Source organism: Peromyscus leucopus, chromosome 13 (genome assembly GCF_004664715.2).
Source record: "Peromyscus leucopus breed LL Stock chromosome 13, UCI_PerLeu_2.1, whole genome shotgun sequence".
Classification (NCBI taxonomy): Eukaryota; Metazoa; Chordata; class Mammalia; order Rodentia; family Cricetidae; genus Peromyscus; species Peromyscus leucopus.
Genome location: NC_051074.1, coordinates 52,317,323 through 52,335,733, shown reverse-complemented (window position 1 = coordinate 52,335,733; position 18,411 = coordinate 52,317,323). Strand labels below are relative to the sequence as shown.

Genomic DNA, 18,411 nt, shown 5'->3' with positions numbered 1-18,411 from the left:
CTTTTCTTTCCAGAAATACCGTATCATTACCATTTGCTCTTCGTGGAATCCTAGCCTATGCAAATCCTTCATAAGGTTGCCTAACTTACCTCTTCTTGTGAAGTGCATACATTTCATTTTTTTGGTATACTTTTTTTTTTATATATAGGGATCTCTGTGCAAATATTTGAGTCTCCATACAAGTGACTGGGTAAGCTCTTGCCGTCTGGCTCATTCTGTGACAAGAGGATTAGCTTATCTTCACACAGAACTACCACGAGGAGGTAAGATAAATGAAATTATAATCATATTTTAGAAGACCCATAAATTATTCTTCTAAAAATTTGAATATTAACCAGCTATATTCAGTTATGTAGAGGTGGAGTGTATCTCGGTGATAGAATGCTTCCTTAGCATGCGTAAGGCCCTAAATTAGACCCCTAATATCGTAAGACCGGACAAGGAAAATCCTAGAGATTTTTCAAACCTCTTGAAGTCTATTTGTGAACCTTAGGTTAATACTCTTTAAGTTTTTCGAGACAGGGTTTCTCTGTGTAATAGCCCTGGCTGTCTCAGAACTCACTTTGTAGACTAGGCTGACTTCGAACTCACAGAGATCCACCTCTGCCTCCCAAGTGCGCCACTATACCCAACTCAGGTTAATACTCTTAACTAGGCTATATTTTCCTTGTGTTTATTTTGTTTATGTGAATAAATTACAGTGTATTAGTTTTAATATTACATGGATTTTTATTCCTTAAGTTGTAATACTCAAACATATTTTTTTATAAATTAATATTCTGCTATCTAGAGCCAGGGGAGGGAAGAGATAATAGTGGCTCTATTGATAAAGAAAATTTTTTTCTTTCTCATATACATAGAAGAATCTCAAGAGAGCCAGGTGTGGTGACTCATGCCTTTAATCCCAATAGTCATGAGACCAAGGCTGGTAGATCTGAGTTTGAGGCTAGCCTAAGTCTCCATAACAAGATCCAGGCCAACCAGGGTCATATAGTGAGATCCCGTTTTTTTTTTTGAAAAAAATCTAAAGAGAGGCCTATTAAGATGGCATATACTAATTATAATCCTCGTACTTAGGAGGTTGGAACAGGAGGATTGTGAGTTGAAGGCCGACCTGGGTACCTAGTGGCTCTAAGCTGCTCTTGACTACATAGTGAGCCCTGTCTCATAAAAGGAAGAGGAGGAAGACGGAACAACCAAAGAGAAGGCTGAGATTACAGGCCCGTGGGGGAGCCCAGAGCACTTGACTGGTGTGCGTGAGGCCTTGCGTTCCGTCCCCAGCCACAGACAAAACCGGAACCTCAAGCGAGAGTGTCGAGGACTGGCTTGGCAGCGTGATGTTGGACGCAAAGCTCCTGTGTTTTTTCTCTGTCATCGTTTGCATGTGGCTTTCATTTTCATAGTTATTTCCTTGTCCACTGTGCTGTATTCTAGGTGGCAAGGGGAAAAAGAGGAGAAAGGAGTTGTCCCTTTCCCCCTCCAGACGTTCCTCTCACACACGTTTTGTTTCTTAGAACTCATCCACACTTACCCACTGGAGACCAAAAATATAGTTGTTGTATTTTGTTTTTGTTGAGTGAATTGATGTTCAGGCAGTGTTGGGCTCTGTTATAAATAGGAATGGAAGACAGTCTTGGCCAGTATTTTGAAACTGCATTATATTTCCTGTTATAACTTAAGTCTTCAGCTTTCATGCATTCTTTTACTAGTTGTTCAAAGCACCTCTTTTAAATAATTCACTTTCTCACTTTGTTTCAATATATATATACTCAGATCACAGGCACCCCTAAATTAGTGTGGCTGTGAAAATCCTGTCTTTGTGCTTTCTCAGGCTTTCACTCCCTGTACCACACTTTGTCATACTGTAACCTGTCACTGTTCCTGTAGTTTCCCTGACCTCTTTAGGGAGGAGACTTTAATGTATCCGTTTCTTAGATCTTTGCTCCATTATATAATAGCATGGATCATCTTTTCTAGCTGATGCTTCATATATAAATAATTTCTTCTGAATAATTTATTGGTTCATTTACTTGACATCCTTCCCTGGGTACAAGATTGACCGGTTATTGCCTGTATCAGCAACTGGAGACTCCTGCTCCAGTGTTTTAGCATATCAGCCATTGGACCTCATTTCCTTACTCTTAAATATCATAACTCCTCTCAGAAGCTGGCTTAAAGCAGAATTTAAAATATCATCCTAATTCCCTTTTCAAGATTTGCATGATTCAGCAAGTTTTTAAGTCAAACACTGGCTGAAATTTTTTTACTTAAACAAAGCTATTTTTTCTGAAACAGTGGCTCATGCCTTTAACCCCAGCACTCAGGAGGGAGAGGTAGGCAAATCTCTGTGAGTTCGAGGCCAGCCCACATAGTAAGTTCCAGGACAGCTGGAACTACTTAGTGAGACCCTATCTTGAAAAAGCAATAATAAATAAATAAATAAATAAATAATACATCCTGCTGAATCCATTTAGTGTTGCTCATATGTATATGTTTTTTAGGGCTGACCACTTGATATTAGACAACCAATCGGGGCTCATTCTGTGGGAGAACTGTTTCTCCCTGTCTCAGCAGTCATTAATTACCTATAGCTCTTCATCTAGAATGAAGTTGTGTTCGAGTTCCCCCATTTTTATGGCATATCATCTGATGTCATTGTTCAGGTCTTCTTCTTTTTTCTCATTTTTTTTATTTATTTATTTTTCTATTATCAGCTTGATACAGTATAAATTCTTATCCTAATAGTGAAATGTTTCACTGAGGCTTGCCCAGTAATTGAGTAAAACCAAAACTTATAAGCCACAGTCGTCCTAGGGTCCCCCCTGCTATGTAGCCTCCCTGGTTCTGTGGGTTGCAGTCGGATTGTTCTTTGCTTTATATCTAGAATCCACTTATGGGTGAGTACATATGTTCAGGTCTTCTTTAGGCTGCCATATTGTTGGGGTCTCACGGTGCAGCTTACCTGTCCTGTATAGAATATAGTCTCCTACAAGGTGTCCTGGTCCTCTATCCGCCCTTCTTGTAATGTTGAGTCTTAGGTGTAGGTGTTGTGCTATGCTTTTATCAGTTGCACCCAGGCACCTCATGGCCAGGTCTCCACGTTTTGACCAGTTATAGCTTTCTGTAATGGTCTCCATCTGCTGCAAAAAGAAGCTTCTTTGATGGTGAGTGATAGCTACACAGAGACTAGCAGGATTTACATGAAACCCTGTCTGAAAAACCAACCAGCCTACTAACCAACCACCCACAACAATGAAAACAAAACAAAAAAGAAAGAAATGAAGAGAAAACACAAGTTTCTACTATAGTTAGAGCTGTGCTTACTATTAGATTCAGTTGACTGCTCAGTGCTTGATTAACTCTGTATGTAAGCCAGGTGGTGGTGGCGCACGCCTTTAATCCTAGCACTCGGGAGACAGACCCAAGGTGGATCTCTGTGAGTTCGAGGCCAGCCTGGGCTACAGAGTAAGTTCTAGGACAACCAGGACTGTAACACAGAGAAACCCCGTCTCGAAAAACCAGGCATAAAAAAACTGTATGTGAGAGGAATTATTAGAAAGTAGTAATAGTGATTAAGTCTGTATGTAAGTGGGGCTATTAGAAAGTGGTAACACGTTGAAGTTGTGGGGTTCTGGTTTGGGTTGAGTTCAAGCCTTGCTGTGTAACCCATGTCAGTGTCAAACTCATGATCTTCCTGCACTCATGATCACGTGCTAGGATTCGGGCACGGGCCTTGACAACAAGATTTCTTTTCCCCCGCCCCATTTTTTAGGTTACTAATGGGTGGGAAATAGCACCGTCTTTTATTTGTATTTGTGTACCCCCCATTATCTGCATGTTAATTTCATCTCCAACATTAATAAGTATTTGAAATTATTCAAACAGATCATTATAAACCTGCAATTTCCCATCGAGATTTAAACAGCAGAAATGTGCTGGTGAAAAACGATGGCACGTGTGTCATCAGTGACTTTGGTCTGTCCATGAGGCTGACTGGAAACAGACTGGTGCGCCCAGGGGAAGAAGAGAATGCGGCTATAAGTGAGGTGAGTCCACACGAGTCACACTGCCATCGTACGGAATCCTAACACGCACAGCAGTTACCCTGGGGACTGGAGCCACAGACGGTTAGCAGTTAGAAAACCAGGAAATGCCAAATACGTGTAAACGTGACCAGTTCATTTTGAAAATGCCAGCTCATTTGAACAGACATTAGGGAAAAGTATTTAGAAATTGATTTTTTGTTTTTTGTTATAAAAGAGAACTTATTAGATTGGCTGGTTTTGTTTGTTGCTTTGTTTTTTAATTTGTTTGTTTGTTTGTTTCTTTTTTTTTGAGATTTTTTTATTTGTTATGTATACAGTGTTCTGTTTGCATGTATCCCTGCAGACCAGAAGAGGGAGCCAGATCTCATTACAGATGGTTGTGAGCCACCATATGGGTGCTGGGAATTGAACTCAGAACCTCTGGAAGAACAGCCAGTGTTCTTAACCTCTGAGCCATCTCTCCAGCCCAATTTGTTTGTTTCTTGAGGCAGATTCTCTTTATATAGCCCAATTTGACCTTGAGTTTACCATTGTCCTCTGAGGGCTGAGATTTCAGGCAAGTGCTGATTCCAGACCCAGCCAGGAATTGATTTTTGGAGCAAGAGTCAGGTTACCAAGTTTGAGATAGGAAAGTCTGCTCTGTGGTTACAGTGTTAACATATCCTTTCTGGCGCTTTTCTCTGCCTTCACATACATAGTTTTATGTGCCGATTTGCAGTTTTTAAAAATATTCAATGATGTAATATTGCTTCACAATTTTCTCGCCACGTTTGATAGTTTTCGTTTCGCCTTATTGACTACACTGTGAAAGTGGTTAATGCATTAGATAGTTAACTACAGAACAGCCTGCAGCCTTATGGGGTTTTGTTTGCTTGCTTGCTTGGTTTTGGTTTTTTTGTTTGTTTGTTTGTTTTGTTTTGTTTTTTGAGACAGGGTTTCTCTGTGTAGCTCTGGCTGTCCTGGAACTCACTCTGTAGACCAGGCTGGCCTAGAACTCACAGAGATCCCCCTGCCTCTGCCTCCCAAGTGCTGGGATTAAAGGTGTGCATCACCACAGTCCAGCCAGATTTTTTAAAGTTGGCATAGGAACGTTTACTTTATTCTTTCATTAATGAGTAGTTTTTACTAGGGCAAATTTAATACAATTTAATTATCAAGAAGAGAGTTTTTGTTTTGTTTTTTGATTTTTTTTGGTTTTTGTTTTCTCAAGACAGGGTTTCTCTGTGTAGTCTTGATGCCTGTCCTGGATCTTGCTCTGTAGTCCAGGCAAGAAGAGAGATTTTAAAGAACAGATACACAGGGCTCAGTGGCCTGCTTAGGGCTGGGTAGTCTCCTTAACAGGAGTCAATTTTACATAGGATTTTTCATCTGATGTTTGCCCTTCAGGATATGTTGCATTATTTTTTAAAAATACCGCTCTTGACTTACCAGGTTGGCACAATTCGCTATATGGCACCGGAAGTGCTAGAAGGAGCTGTGAACCTGAGGGACTGTGAGTCAGCTCTGAAGCAAGTAGACATGTATGCGCTTGGCCTCATCTACTGGGAGGTGTTTATGAGATGTACGGACCTCTTCCCAGGTAAGAACTGCTGTGAAATTTATCAGGGCTCTTTTGTTTGTATGTATGCATGTATGTATGTTTGTTTGTTTGCTTTTATAGACAGAATTTCTCTGCATAGCCCTGGCTGTCCTAGAACTTGCTCTGTAGATCATGCTGGCCTAGAACTCACAGAGATCTGTCTGCCTCTACTTCCCAGGTGCTGGGATTAAAGGAGTGCACCACCACCACCCAGTGCTTTATCAGTTTCTGTGAAGTGATAACAGTTGTATCTTCTTTCTCACTTACAGTCAAGCAACTCAGTTGGATGTAATAATCTTTTTTTCCTTTAAACCTTCAGTTCATTGCCATCTGAATATGGAGTATTCAGAATAGAAACATCATTTTAACAGAACGAAATAAATTAGATTTTTTTTTTAGTTAAAAATGACCCCAGGTTTTCATCTAAGTAGTTTTATTCCATTAGTAGGTCTTCCACCCTCACTTCAACTCCAGCACCTTCTGCTGGCTTCCCCAGACAGCCACATACATGTGGCATACAGACACACAGACACACATAAAATTAGTTATAATTCTAATACATGATTAAATGAACCAAGGATTATTTAACTTAGTAAGAAAGCCAGTCACATTCTTTTTTTTACATAGCATTTACATTTTATTAGGTATTGTAAGGAATGCAGAGATGATTTAAAGTATGTGGGGTCATTTGAACAGGTTATATGCAAATACTGTATCATTTTATAAAAGGAATTTTAAAGAGGGACATGGTACATATGCCTATAATGCCAGCACCTGGAAGGCTGAGGCAGGGGGATCACTGCAAGTTGAGGGAGGCCAGCCTAGTTTGATTCAGGGTTTTCTTATTGGTGTTTGCATGGATTGGAAAGTCAGCCACTTTATACTTAAAAGTATATTTTCTGGGGCCTTTAGAGAAGGTTCAGGAGCTAAGAGTGGGTTCTTCCAGAGATCCCAAATTCAAGACCCAGCAATCCTCTCAGGCGGCTCACAACTGCCTGTAACTCCAGCTCCAGGAGGTCCAACTCCACTGGTCCCTCTGGGCACCTGTACCCACATGCACATATCTACACACAGATGCACACACACATCCATATAATTAAAGACAATAAATGTTTTTAAAGTATATATTTAATGAATTAGAAGTACAGAGAGTTAATTAAGACATTTTTCTGGAAACAGCAGTAATTGCACACCTTTTTTGGTTTGTTTGTTTTTTTAACATTGTAATATAGTTTTAGTTTTAGAAGGATGTCTAATTTACCCCTTTATTATATTAGCATAATATAGTCAGCAGCCTGTTTTTATTTATTTTTTTAAGTTTTGTTTGTTGTTTGTTTAATACAGGGGCTCACTGTATAGCACTGACTTACTAGTACTCTCTATGTAACCCAGGCTGGTTTCTAACTTGCTGACCTCCCCATGCCTCTTCCTCCTGAGTGCAGGGGGTTTTGTTTTGGTTTGGTTTTGGTTTTTTGGTTTTTCGAGACAGGGTTTCTCTGTGTAGTTTTGGTGCCTGTCCTGGATCATGCTCTGTAGCCCAGGCTGGCCTCGAACTTACAGAGCTCCGCCTGCCTCTGCCTTCCGAGTGCTGGGATTAAAGGCGTGCACCACTGCTACCTGGCCTGAGTGCAGGTTTTACAGTCATGCACACCACTTCAGGAGAAACGTGTGTGTGTGTGTGTGTGTGTGTGTGTGTGTGTGTGTGTGTGTGTAATATAAATATAAAATAGATTATTACTACTGGCAGGAGTAAATTGGCACAGACACTATAGAATTCAATATGGAGGTTTCTTTGAAATGTAAAAATGGGACTACAAATGGGCTGGCAAGATGGTTTAGCTGCTGCAGGCTCTTGCTGCACAGACCCAGTGACCTGAGTTCGATCCCCAGAGCCCATGTAAAGATGGAAGTGGTTACTCTGTAAACTTGTCTGTCATGGACACAAAATAAATAAAACTTAGTAACAACAACAAAAACAACCCTGCTATATGACCAAGCAATTGAGGTGGATTTTTCTGTCCTGCTCTCAAATAACCACATGGAGACTTATTAATTAATTATGAAAGCTTGGTCAATAGCTTAGGCTTGTTTCTAACTAGCTCTTATAACTTAAATTAACCAATATCTTTTAATCTATGTTCTTTTTCGTGACTCAGTTACCTTTACTTTGTACTGCCCATGCTGCCTACTCGCCTCCCTTCTTCTTCCCAGCATCCTCTGTGCTGGGAAGTCCTGCCTAGTTATTGGCCATTCAGCTTTTTATTAAACCAGTCAGAGTGACACATCTTTACAGTGTACAAAAAGATGATTCCACAACACAGCAATACCACTTTTGGTATATTTTTAAATCCCATGATTGAGATATTTACCCATTTCTGTATTTGCTGAAGTAATCATAATAGCTAAGAACTGGAACCAGACAACGGATAAAAGAAAGTGTGTGTGTGTGTGTGTGTGTGTGTGTGTGTGTGTGTGTGTGTGTGTGTGTTTGTGAAGTGGAATTTTATTCAGCCATGAAGAAAAATGAAGTCATGACACTACTAAAAAAATTCATGAATCTGGAGAAGATTGTGTCATACAAAATAAGCCACCTCAAACATATACCACATGCTTTCTCTCATATGCTTATTCTAAATACCAATTTTTATTTATGGGGGCAGGTGTGGGCTTAGATTCTGAAACTAGAAAAGGGTTTATGAGAGGAGAGGAAGAGATCTCAAGGGAGGGAAGGAGAGAAAAGGAGAGAGTAATTATAGTACATGTGACATGTGAATAGAGGAGACCAAGGCATAGGGATAGGGAGAGTAAATGATGGAGGAGGGAAGAGGGGGGTAAATATGAAGAGCAAAGTATGTATGGAAATGCCAAGTGAAACCCATCCCTGTCAAGGATGATGGCGCACGCCTTTAATCCCAGCACTTGGGAGGCAGAGGCAGGTGTATAGAGCTGAGTTTGAGGCCAGCCTGGTCTACAGAGAGAGTTCCAGGACAGCCTGGTCTACATAGTGGGACCCTGTTTTGGAAAAAACAAAGGAGGAGGAGGAAGCAGCAGCAGCAGCAGCACATAACTTTGTATATTAACTTTAAAAACTAGTAAATAAAATAGAAAGGTTTATAAAAGGTTAACACTCAGGTAAATATTTTTGTTTCGTGATTAGAGTCTCAGCATTATGAAAAGAGTTCTAGAAATGGATAATGGTGATAGTTGTACAACGGGAACTGTATTTTATGCCACAGAACTGTACACTCAAAAATTATCAAAATAATAGATTTTTGTATTCTGTGTTGTTTTACAACAATAAAAAATAAGAATAAGGAAATTACATTGAGATGCATACAGTAATTTTACTATTGCTATACAGATACCTGAGAAAAACAAAAGAAGAAATTTTGACAAGTTTTAGAGATCTCAGTCCGTAGTTGCCTTGTGTGTTTGGGCAGATCATAGTATTAGGAGCATGTGGCAAAGGAGCTTCTTCGTGGGAGATGGGAAACAGGAAATAGTCCAGGCAATACATACAACCCCGGGGGTACCCTCCCACAGCCACTTCCTTCTACTGATTCCCACCTCTCATATTTCACCACCTTCCAATAATGTCACATATTATGAGTCAGCTCTCATGATCTAAGTATGTCCGGATATACCCTCACAGACACCCCAGAATGTTTGACTCTCCTAGGCTTTTCTTAATCCAATCAAGTTGATGATCAAGATTGATTAAATATTATAACACCTATAATCTTGCCATAGAAGTAGATAAGAAGAGCACATTAAGAATAAAGTCAGGGGCAGGAGAGGTGGGTCATTGGTCAGGAGCACTGACTAGTCTTCCAGAGAACCCTGGTTGTAGTCCCAGAACCCACATGGTGACTCACAACCATGGGTGACTGTGGGTCCAGGGATCTAATGCCCTCTACTGGCCCTTGCTGGCACCAGACCCGCTTAGTACACAGCATCCATGGAGGCAAACGCCCATCCACACAGCATACAAATTAAAGAAAAAGAGTGAAGTCAGGCTGGGCGGCGGTGGTGCACGCCCTTAATTACAGCACTGGGGAGGCAGACGCAGACGGAGCTCTGAGTTCGAGGCCAGCCTGGGCTACCAAGTGAGTTCCAGGACAGCCAGGGCTACACAGAGAAACCGTGTCTGGAAAAACAAATAAGCAAAAAATAAATAAATAAATAAAAATAAAAAAAATAAAAAATAAATTCAGCAGGCAGTGGCAGCACACACATTTAATTCCAGCACTTGGGAGGCAGAGGCAGGTGGATCTCTGTGAGTTCAAAGCCAGCCTGGTTTACAAATTCCAGGACAGCCAAGGCTACAAAGAGAAACTCTCCAAAATAATAATAATAATAATAATAATAATAATAATAATAATAATAAATAAAAATAAAATAAACATACTAAGCCATACGGAAGACCCCATAAGCCTAACACATAAAAATTCAATGGCCTACAGCAGTGGTTCTCAACCTTCCTAATGCTGAGACCCTTTAATACAGTTCCTCACGCTGTGGTGACCCCCAACCATGGAATTACTTACTTTCTTATTTAGGTTTTTTGAGACAAGGTTTCTCTGTGTAACAGTCCTGGCTGTCCTGGAACTTTCTCTGTAGACCAGGCTGGCCTCGAACTCACAGAGATCCACCTGCCTCTGCCTCCCAAATGCTGGGATTAAAGGTGTGTGCCACCACGCCTGACCCTGTACAATTATTTTTGTTGCTACTTCATAACTATAATTTTGCTATTGTTAGGAATCATAATATAAATACTTTTTGAAATAGAGGTTTGCCAAAGGGGTCACGACCCTCGTGTTGAGAACCGCTGGCCCAGAGGAATCTTGGCCAAGGACACGAGAACTACAGTCTTCCTGGCTCCTCACCACTACTCTAATGTATTAAAATAACGAGGTAGATTAGGAGGGATGGGGTTAGCGCATTTCCGTTCTAATCTTGGCTTCATCTCTTCCTTGGAAAAGTCACTTAACTCTTGTGTGTTTCAATCTTCCTGTCAGCAGAACACTGACGTCTGCCTTCCTTATCTCACTGGCACAACAATAAAAGAGTTACAATGACCCAGATGAAAAAAGCCTCCATAAAACATGGCAAGATTTTGTTTCTACTTGAATAGTCAAAACAGTCCATACATTCTTACCCTCTATCTGTACTTTTAAAATTTGCAAAAATGAATTGTATATTTTTAAAATTTATGCAACAGAGCCCAAGTTATTAGAATACTGCACTGAATTTAAAAACAATAAAGACATTTACATGTATGCTTGAAAGGGTTTAATACATATGATTTCTGTGCTTATATGATACTAGAAATACCTCTACTAGTCTGTCCTCTATGATAATTAGAAATTCTGTCATCCTTTCTGTAAATACACAGGTGAATCTGTCCCAGAACACCAGATGGCTTTTCAGACGGAAGTTGGCAACCACCCCACTTTTGAGGATATGCAGGTTCTTGTGTCGAGAGAAAAGCAGAGACCCAAGTTCCCTGAAGCCTGGAAAGAAAACAGCTTGGTAAGAAAATGAGGACTTCTTACTAGAACTAGATAAGTCTCAATGTTCTTGAAGCAAGAATAGAAACCGCCTAGCTGTGGTGATTCATGCCTGTACCCTACCACTGGGTGAGGCAAAAGAATCACACGTTCAAGGCCAGCCGGGGCTTCAGTAAAACATTGCCAAAGACAGATTGGGGGTGGTGGTATAGAGGTAGCTAGATAACCGACTTGATCTAAAAAGTTAAATAAAGTAAAAACATCAGAATTGTGTTTATATAAGTGTTTCCTATACAACAAAATACCGAGCTTGTACTCACAAGAACCACACATACTTTGTTCTTTGCTCTAGGCTCTTGCCACTTGGGAAAGCTTGTTTTTAAAGCACCATCCAGTGGGTTCCCTGGCTCCTTGTCATCTTTCTTTTTTGTTCTTTCTAGGTTCTACCTAGAAGAAACATTTCTCTTAATCTTTGTCTTTCTCTTATAGATAATTTTCTTCTTTTGATGATGTTCCATTTAAGAAATGCGTATTACTGTGTGTGTTAGGTGTTAGACATTACAAATCATTGCATGTTTAAAACCTTTCCATCTTAGTATCACACATGAGTGGTACATTGCCAGAGTAATAGTCTCAAGGTTGAAGCTTTTCTCCGGCCTCCAGTCTTGCTCATTGTTAGGGCAGGTGTGTGTATGCTGTGGTGCACATTTGGAGGTCATAGGACAACCTGGCAGTCTGTTTTCACCTCCTGCCTTGTTGAGATAGGGTCCTCTTTCTTTCTGCCACACTGCTTACGCCGGAGTACCTGCCCATGCGCTTCTAGGCAGTCCTGTCTCATAGTACAAGTGCTGGCTGGGGTCATGTGTTCATCACACCGAGTGCTTTTAAATGGGTTCCAAGGATTGAACCCAGAACTCAGGTTGTCAGGCTGGCAGGAATAGTGCTTTTACCCACCAACCCATCTCACTCAGACCTCCATTGCTTTTTGTTTTGTTTTATCATTTTCTTTTTTTTTTTCTTTTTTTTTTTTTTTTTTTTTTTTTTGTTTTTTTGAGACAGGGTTTCTCTGTGTAGCTTTGCGCCTTTCCTGGATCTCACTCTGTAGACCGGGCTGGCCTCGAACTCACAGAGATCCACCTGCCTCTGCCTCCCGAGTGCTGGGATTAAAGGCGTGCGCCACCACCGCCCGGCTCATTTTCTTTTCTTTGTTCTTTTGAGACAGGATCTCATTAAGCCCAGACTGCCCTACACTTCATACATAGCTGAGAACAACTTTGAATGCCTCATCCTCCTGCCTCCACCTCTCACATGTTGGCTGTCTTAGTTACTGTTCTGTTGGTGTGCAGAGATGCCGTGATCAAGGCAACTTATAAAACATTATTTGTTGGCTTGCTTAAGTTCCAGAGGGTGAGTCCATGATCATCATGGCAGGAAGCACGGTGGCAGACAGAGAGGCATGGCACCGGAGCAGTAGCTGAAAACTTACATCAGAACCATAGGCAGCAGGCAGAGAGTGAGACAGAGCCTGCTGTGGGCTTTTGAAACCTCAAAGCCCACCCCTAATGAGACACTTCCTCCATCAAGGCCACACCTCCTAATCCTTCCCAAACTGTAGCTTAAGTTTTCCTGCCTTGCCCACAGTCAGGACAAATCTTTGTCACCCGCCAGTCCCACAGCCGCTCAGACCCAACCAAGTAAACACAGAGACTTATATTGCTTACAAACTGTATGGCCGTGGCAGGCTTCTTGCTAACTGTTCTTATATCTTAAAGTAACCCATTTCTAGAAATCTATACCTTGCCACGTGGCTCGTGGCTTACCAGCATCTTCACATGCTTCTTGTGCTGGCGGCATCTGGCAGGCAGTCCTTCTGCCTTCCTGTCCTTTTATTTCTCCTCTCTGTTAGTCCCGCCTATCCTTCCTGCCTAGCCACAGCCGATCAGGTTTTATTTATTGATCAATCAGAACAACTTAACATACAGACCATCCCCCAGCACAGCCAAGTGCAGACCATCTCAAACACCTGCTCTCAGGCCCATGGTCCTAATCATCCTCTATATGGACCTGCTGGGTAACACCACAAAGAACCCAAGAAGGGCTCCCACAGGACATACAGAACATCCCACAGCACCAAACAGTTCCACTAACAGAGGGCTAAGCATTCAAACATATGAGCCCATGGAGGCTATTCTCATTCAAACCACCACATTGGGATTACAGGCATATACCACCACACCCGGTTTTGTGCTTTGTTTTTTGAAAGACTTATTTATTATGTATAGTGTTCTGCCTGCATATATGCCTGCAGACCAGAAGAGGGCACCAGATCTCACTGCAGATTGTTGTGAGCCACCATGTGGTTGCTGGGAGTTGAACTCAGTACCTCTGGAAAAGCAGCCAGTGCTCTTAACCTCTGAGCCAACTCTCCAGCCCTGTGCTTTGTTTTTGTTTTTGTTTTTCTGTAAGCTGTTAAGACTTATTTTGCCATTGCAATTTTGAAATTTCACTTGGGCATATGTTAGCATGGATCTTTTCACACATTTTTTTTTTTCCTGGATATTGAATAGATTTTTCAGTTTGAAAATCCAAATACTGTCCTCAATCGGGAGTTCTCCAGTGTTTATTTTAAAATTACTTCTTTCCTTACATTTCTTTGTCCTTGAATTTCTCACTAAACTAATTTTGAACCACCTGATAGTCCAAGTCTGATTTTCTTCCTTGTAGTTCCCATCTGTCTTTTGTTTGGGAAGCGGGGCTGCATGAGTCCATACTGACCACATAGCTGAGGGTAACTTTGAACTCCCGCCGTCACCTCTGAAGTGTGTGTGCGCAGCCGAGCTTACGTGGTGCTGTGACCTGACTCGAGGTCTCGTCTCCGCTCGCACCACCAGCCGAGCCGTATCCAGCTTCTGTCCAGCTTCATCGCTGTCCTCGATGCTCAGCATTTCCTCTCCCTCTTTTGAGCCAGCCGTTAAGTTCTCACAAACACTGTCGCATCAATCATTTGTTCATTATATATTTAATTTCCTGGGATGGCAGGATGGCTCCTCAGGTGAAGGCCTTGCCAAGACCTGATGATGGCTTTCAATCCCTGGAACCCACAGAGTGGAAGGAGAGAACTAATTTCTGAAAGTTGTCCTCCGACCACCATGTGCACACCATGACATTTGCCATTCTCCCCAATAAATAAATTAAATTTTTATTATTTCTAGAAGGTTGTATTGCTTTACATTTCCTCAGTGCTCTCTTAAGGTAGTAATGATGATTACTTCTGAAGGTATTTAGTACATCTTTATACTTAGTTCAAATTAATTTTCTTTTCTTTTTTTTTTTTTTTTTTTTTTTTTGGTTTTTCGAGACAGGGTTTCTCTATGTAGCTTTGCGCCTTTCCTGGAACTCACTTGGTAGCCCAGGCTGGCCTCGAACTCACAGAGATCCACCTGGCTCTGCCTCCCGAGTGCTGGGATTAAAGGCGTGCGCCACCACTGCCCAGCCAAATTAATTTTCTTAACTATAATTAAAGAACAAACGAAGAAATTTTGTAATTTAAATAATTTTACTATGTATTTTCCCATCCCAGTTACAGATCGCCTCAGTAGAATAGAATATTTTCATTGTGTCCTATCAGAGAAAAACTAGAGAGACCCTGTGTATTTCCATTCAGATGGTTTGAACTTTATCTTATTGGTCATCTTTGTTAACAGATCATCTCAAAGCTGGCTTATGTTTCAAATGATACTGGAATCTTTAAGCATCTGGCTGTTGACGAGCTTGTTAAGTTCATAGTCATGATTCCCTCCAAATTGCAGTTTTTGCTCTGCAAGCTTGGGCAGTTCCTTACGAGGCCCTGGTAGTAGGTTAGAGGATGAATTGTATTCTGCCAGGATTTCCCAGAGCTGCCAACTTCATGAAAAATGTTTATGAAATCTGAAAATTTGGTATAATAAATTGCAACTTCATCTTTTCATCTTCCTTAAGTTGTTTCATTTCACTACAACAATTTTGAAGTATTTGTTGGCAACCCTACCATTGTGAGATATATAACATACACAGATTTACCTGAAAACTCTTTACTTCTAATTTAGATGAAGTTGCTAAGTAAGGGATTTTTAATACTTGGTTTACTTCCAACAAGTCCATTTAAACTTGATATGGTACAGCCAAAAAAAAAAAAACCCGGTTTCTCTTCAATAGCAATACAGTACAAGAGTTAGGGAGGAAGTATATAGTTTATTAAAATGACTAAAGGTTTACTAATTCTTTAAAAAAGGAAGAACTATTTTAAAAAAAAAATGCAGTTTAGGTGGGCATAGTGGAGCACGCTTTTAATCCCAGCACTCATTGGGGAGAGGCAGGCGGATCTCTGTGAGTTGGAGGCCAGCCTGGTCTACAGAGTGAGTTCAGGACAGCCAGAGCTACATAGTGAGACCCCGCCTTGAAATAAAACCAAAACAAAACAAAACAAAAAAAAGCTTATTGACTCTTATAGTTATCTACTAATTACTTTTTAAATTTCAGTGTGAGAACCCCATTTAACTTTCTTACAGGGCATGTCTACAACAGTGACTTCCTCAGATTTGATATATCTGGGACTATCTTCATTTCTTCATTATTGAAGAATAACTTCAATAATTCAATATTTGATACGTAATTCTTCTTAACAGTTGTTTTCTCTTTCAATGCTTTAAATATGTTATACCTGTACTTTCTGGTTTCCAGTGAACACTGGCTTTTGATCTTGTCGAGGAGTCTGTTTTAGTTTCTCATTGTCAGGATCTCTGTGCAGTTTTGGATGGCACTTCGATTTTAACTTGTCTTACCATGGAGCCATGGGGTTTATCCTGTTTGGAGTTCATCAGGTTTCTTGGGTCTATGGATTCACTTACTAAATTTGAGGAGTTTCAGATTGTGTGTTCAAGTATTCCTCCTGCCATTTCCTCCTCCCCTTCAGGAATTCCTGTTTTGTATCTCTAATATGTTTGCTCCTGTGCTGGGAATTACTTCTCAGAAGTCTTCTGGTTTCTATTCCTTTTCTCTCATTCTTCTGACTCCTGTCCTCAGACTGAACAACTTTGTTTTTCCATCTCAAATTCACAGGTCCTTTGTCCTGTCTGCTTATTATCTGCTGTTGAGTCATTCTTATAAATACTGAAATTTGATATTGTGCTTTAAAGTATCATTTTAAGTATTTTAAAAAATAATGTCTATCTTTTATTGATTTTCTGTTTGTTAAAACATGACTTTAATCTTAGGGTGGGGGTGCTGACGAGAAGGGTCAGTAGTTAAACAGTACTTGTGCTGTTGCAGAGGATCTGGGTTCAGTTCCCAGCACTACATAGCAGATCAGAACTGCTCAGAGCATCGGTTCCTGGTGGTCTAGTGCCTTCTGGGTTCTGCAAGTCCCAGACACACACAGTGCACACATCCATGCAGGCAAAACACCCATACACACAACATAAATAAATACAGTATTTTTTAATGATTTATTTATTTATTTTATATGCATTGGTGTTTTGCCTGCATGTGTGTCGGTGTGAGGGTGTCAGATCCCCCGGAACTGTAGTTACAGGCAGTTGTGAGCTGCCATGTGGGTGCTGGGATTTGAACCCGGGTCCTCTGGAAGAATAGTCAGAGCTTTCAACCAATGTGCCATCTCATCTCTCTAGCCCCAATAAATAAATTCTTTAAGAATTGTTTTCGTAGGCCAGGTGTGGTGACACACACCTTTAGTTCAAAGACAGCCTAGACTACAGAGAGAAACCCTGTCGTGGGGAAAAAAAAGATTTTGTGCATTTAGTTCTTCACCCATTGTTTTCTTAGTTCTTTGAGCATGTTTAAGGTAGCTCACTTGAAATTTTTTGATACCTCTAATGTCTGTACTTCCTTGATTTCTTTTAAGGTTTTAGCTTCCTGTAAATATAAATAGACAATACAGTCTTGGTTTCTTTGCATTCTTTTTATTTGTTTGTTTTTAGGCAGGATCGCATGTATCCCAGTTTGGTCTCGAAGAACTTATTCTAGGATCAAGCATGTCTTGAACTCCTGATCCTCCTGCCTCTATCTCCCAAGTGCTAAAATTTCAAATATAGCACTGTACTTGGCTTCCTTTGTAATTTCTTTTTGTTTGAAACATTTGGTGCTGTAGATTAGCTTACTAAAGTCCATAAAACCCAAATAAAGAAATCAATATTATAATAACTAATAAAATAAGCAGCCGGGCACAGTGACACACATCTTTAACCCAGCACTTGAGAAGCAGAGTCAGAGGCAGGGGGATCTCTGAGTTTGAGGCCAGCCTGGACTACAGAAAGAATTCCAGGACTGCCAGGGCTACACAGAGAAAACCCTGTCTCAAAAAGCCAAAACTAAATAAATAGATAAATAAAATAAAGTTAGGTATTTTGAATGTTGCAGGGCAAAAAAAAAAAAATCTTAAGTATAATATTACATATACACACACCATGTAACACAATACAATATAATAAATGGGTGTTTTATACACATTTTATACACCTGGTTCAATTCCCAGCACCTACATGGCAGCTCACAACTGTCTGTAACTCCAGGTCCAGGGAATTTGGCACCCTCACACAGAGATACCTGTAGACAAAACACCAATGCACACAAAATAAAGATAGATAAATCTTTTTAAAAGTCACCAAGATTAGCCAGGCGGTGGTGGTGCACGCCTTTAATCCCAGCACTCGGGAGGCAGAGCCAGGTGGATCTCTGTGAGTTCAAGACCAACTTGGTCTACAAAGTGAGTTCCAGCCCGGGGTTGGAGATTTAGCTCAGTGGTAGAGCGCTTGCCTAGCAAGCACAAGGCCCTGGGTTCAGTCCTCAGCTCTGCAAAAAAAAGAAAAACCCAAAGTGAGTTCCAGGACAGGCTCCAAAGCTACACAGGGTTTTCAAGAAACCCTATCTCAGGAAAAAAAAAGTCACCAAGATTGTGCTAACAAGAATTTTAGCCTAAAATAGGCTTCTCAGATAAAATACTCATTGTAAATATTGCACGGTAAATACATACATACAAACACACACATACACACACACACTGAAATGTTCTTATTCACTTGAAGTTCAAATTGAACTTGGTATTCTGTATTTCCATCGCCTAATTTTCCACCCTTAACCTATATATGTTTTTGAGGTAGAGTAAGTAAATATCAGAGCAAACAAACCCCCCCCTTTTTTTTCATGTGTGTTGGGGAGGGGAGCACACTGCATGGTTGTGAATGTGTTTGCATGGGTGTGGGTATACACAGAAGCCTGAGGT

General features: G+C 40.7%; 1 protein-coding gene across 1 annotated transcript in view; it reads left to right on the top strand.

Annotated features, from left to right (window-relative positions):
• The window catches only part of Bmpr2 (bone morphogenetic protein receptor type 2), a 117,683-nt gene that overhangs the window by 83,606 nt on the left and 15,666 nt on the right, over window positions 1–18,411 (top strand). Inside the window, exons 7-10 of the mRNA XM_028860384.2 lie at window positions 149–263; window positions 3,886–4,046; window positions 5,478–5,625; window positions 11,021–11,157. Coding sequence (XP_028716217.1) covers window positions 149–263; window positions 3,886–4,046; window positions 5,478–5,625; window positions 11,021–11,157 — 561 coding nt within the window. The remainder of the gene's footprint in view (window positions 1–148; window positions 264–3,885; window positions 4,047–5,477; window positions 5,626–11,020; window positions 11,158–18,411) is intronic.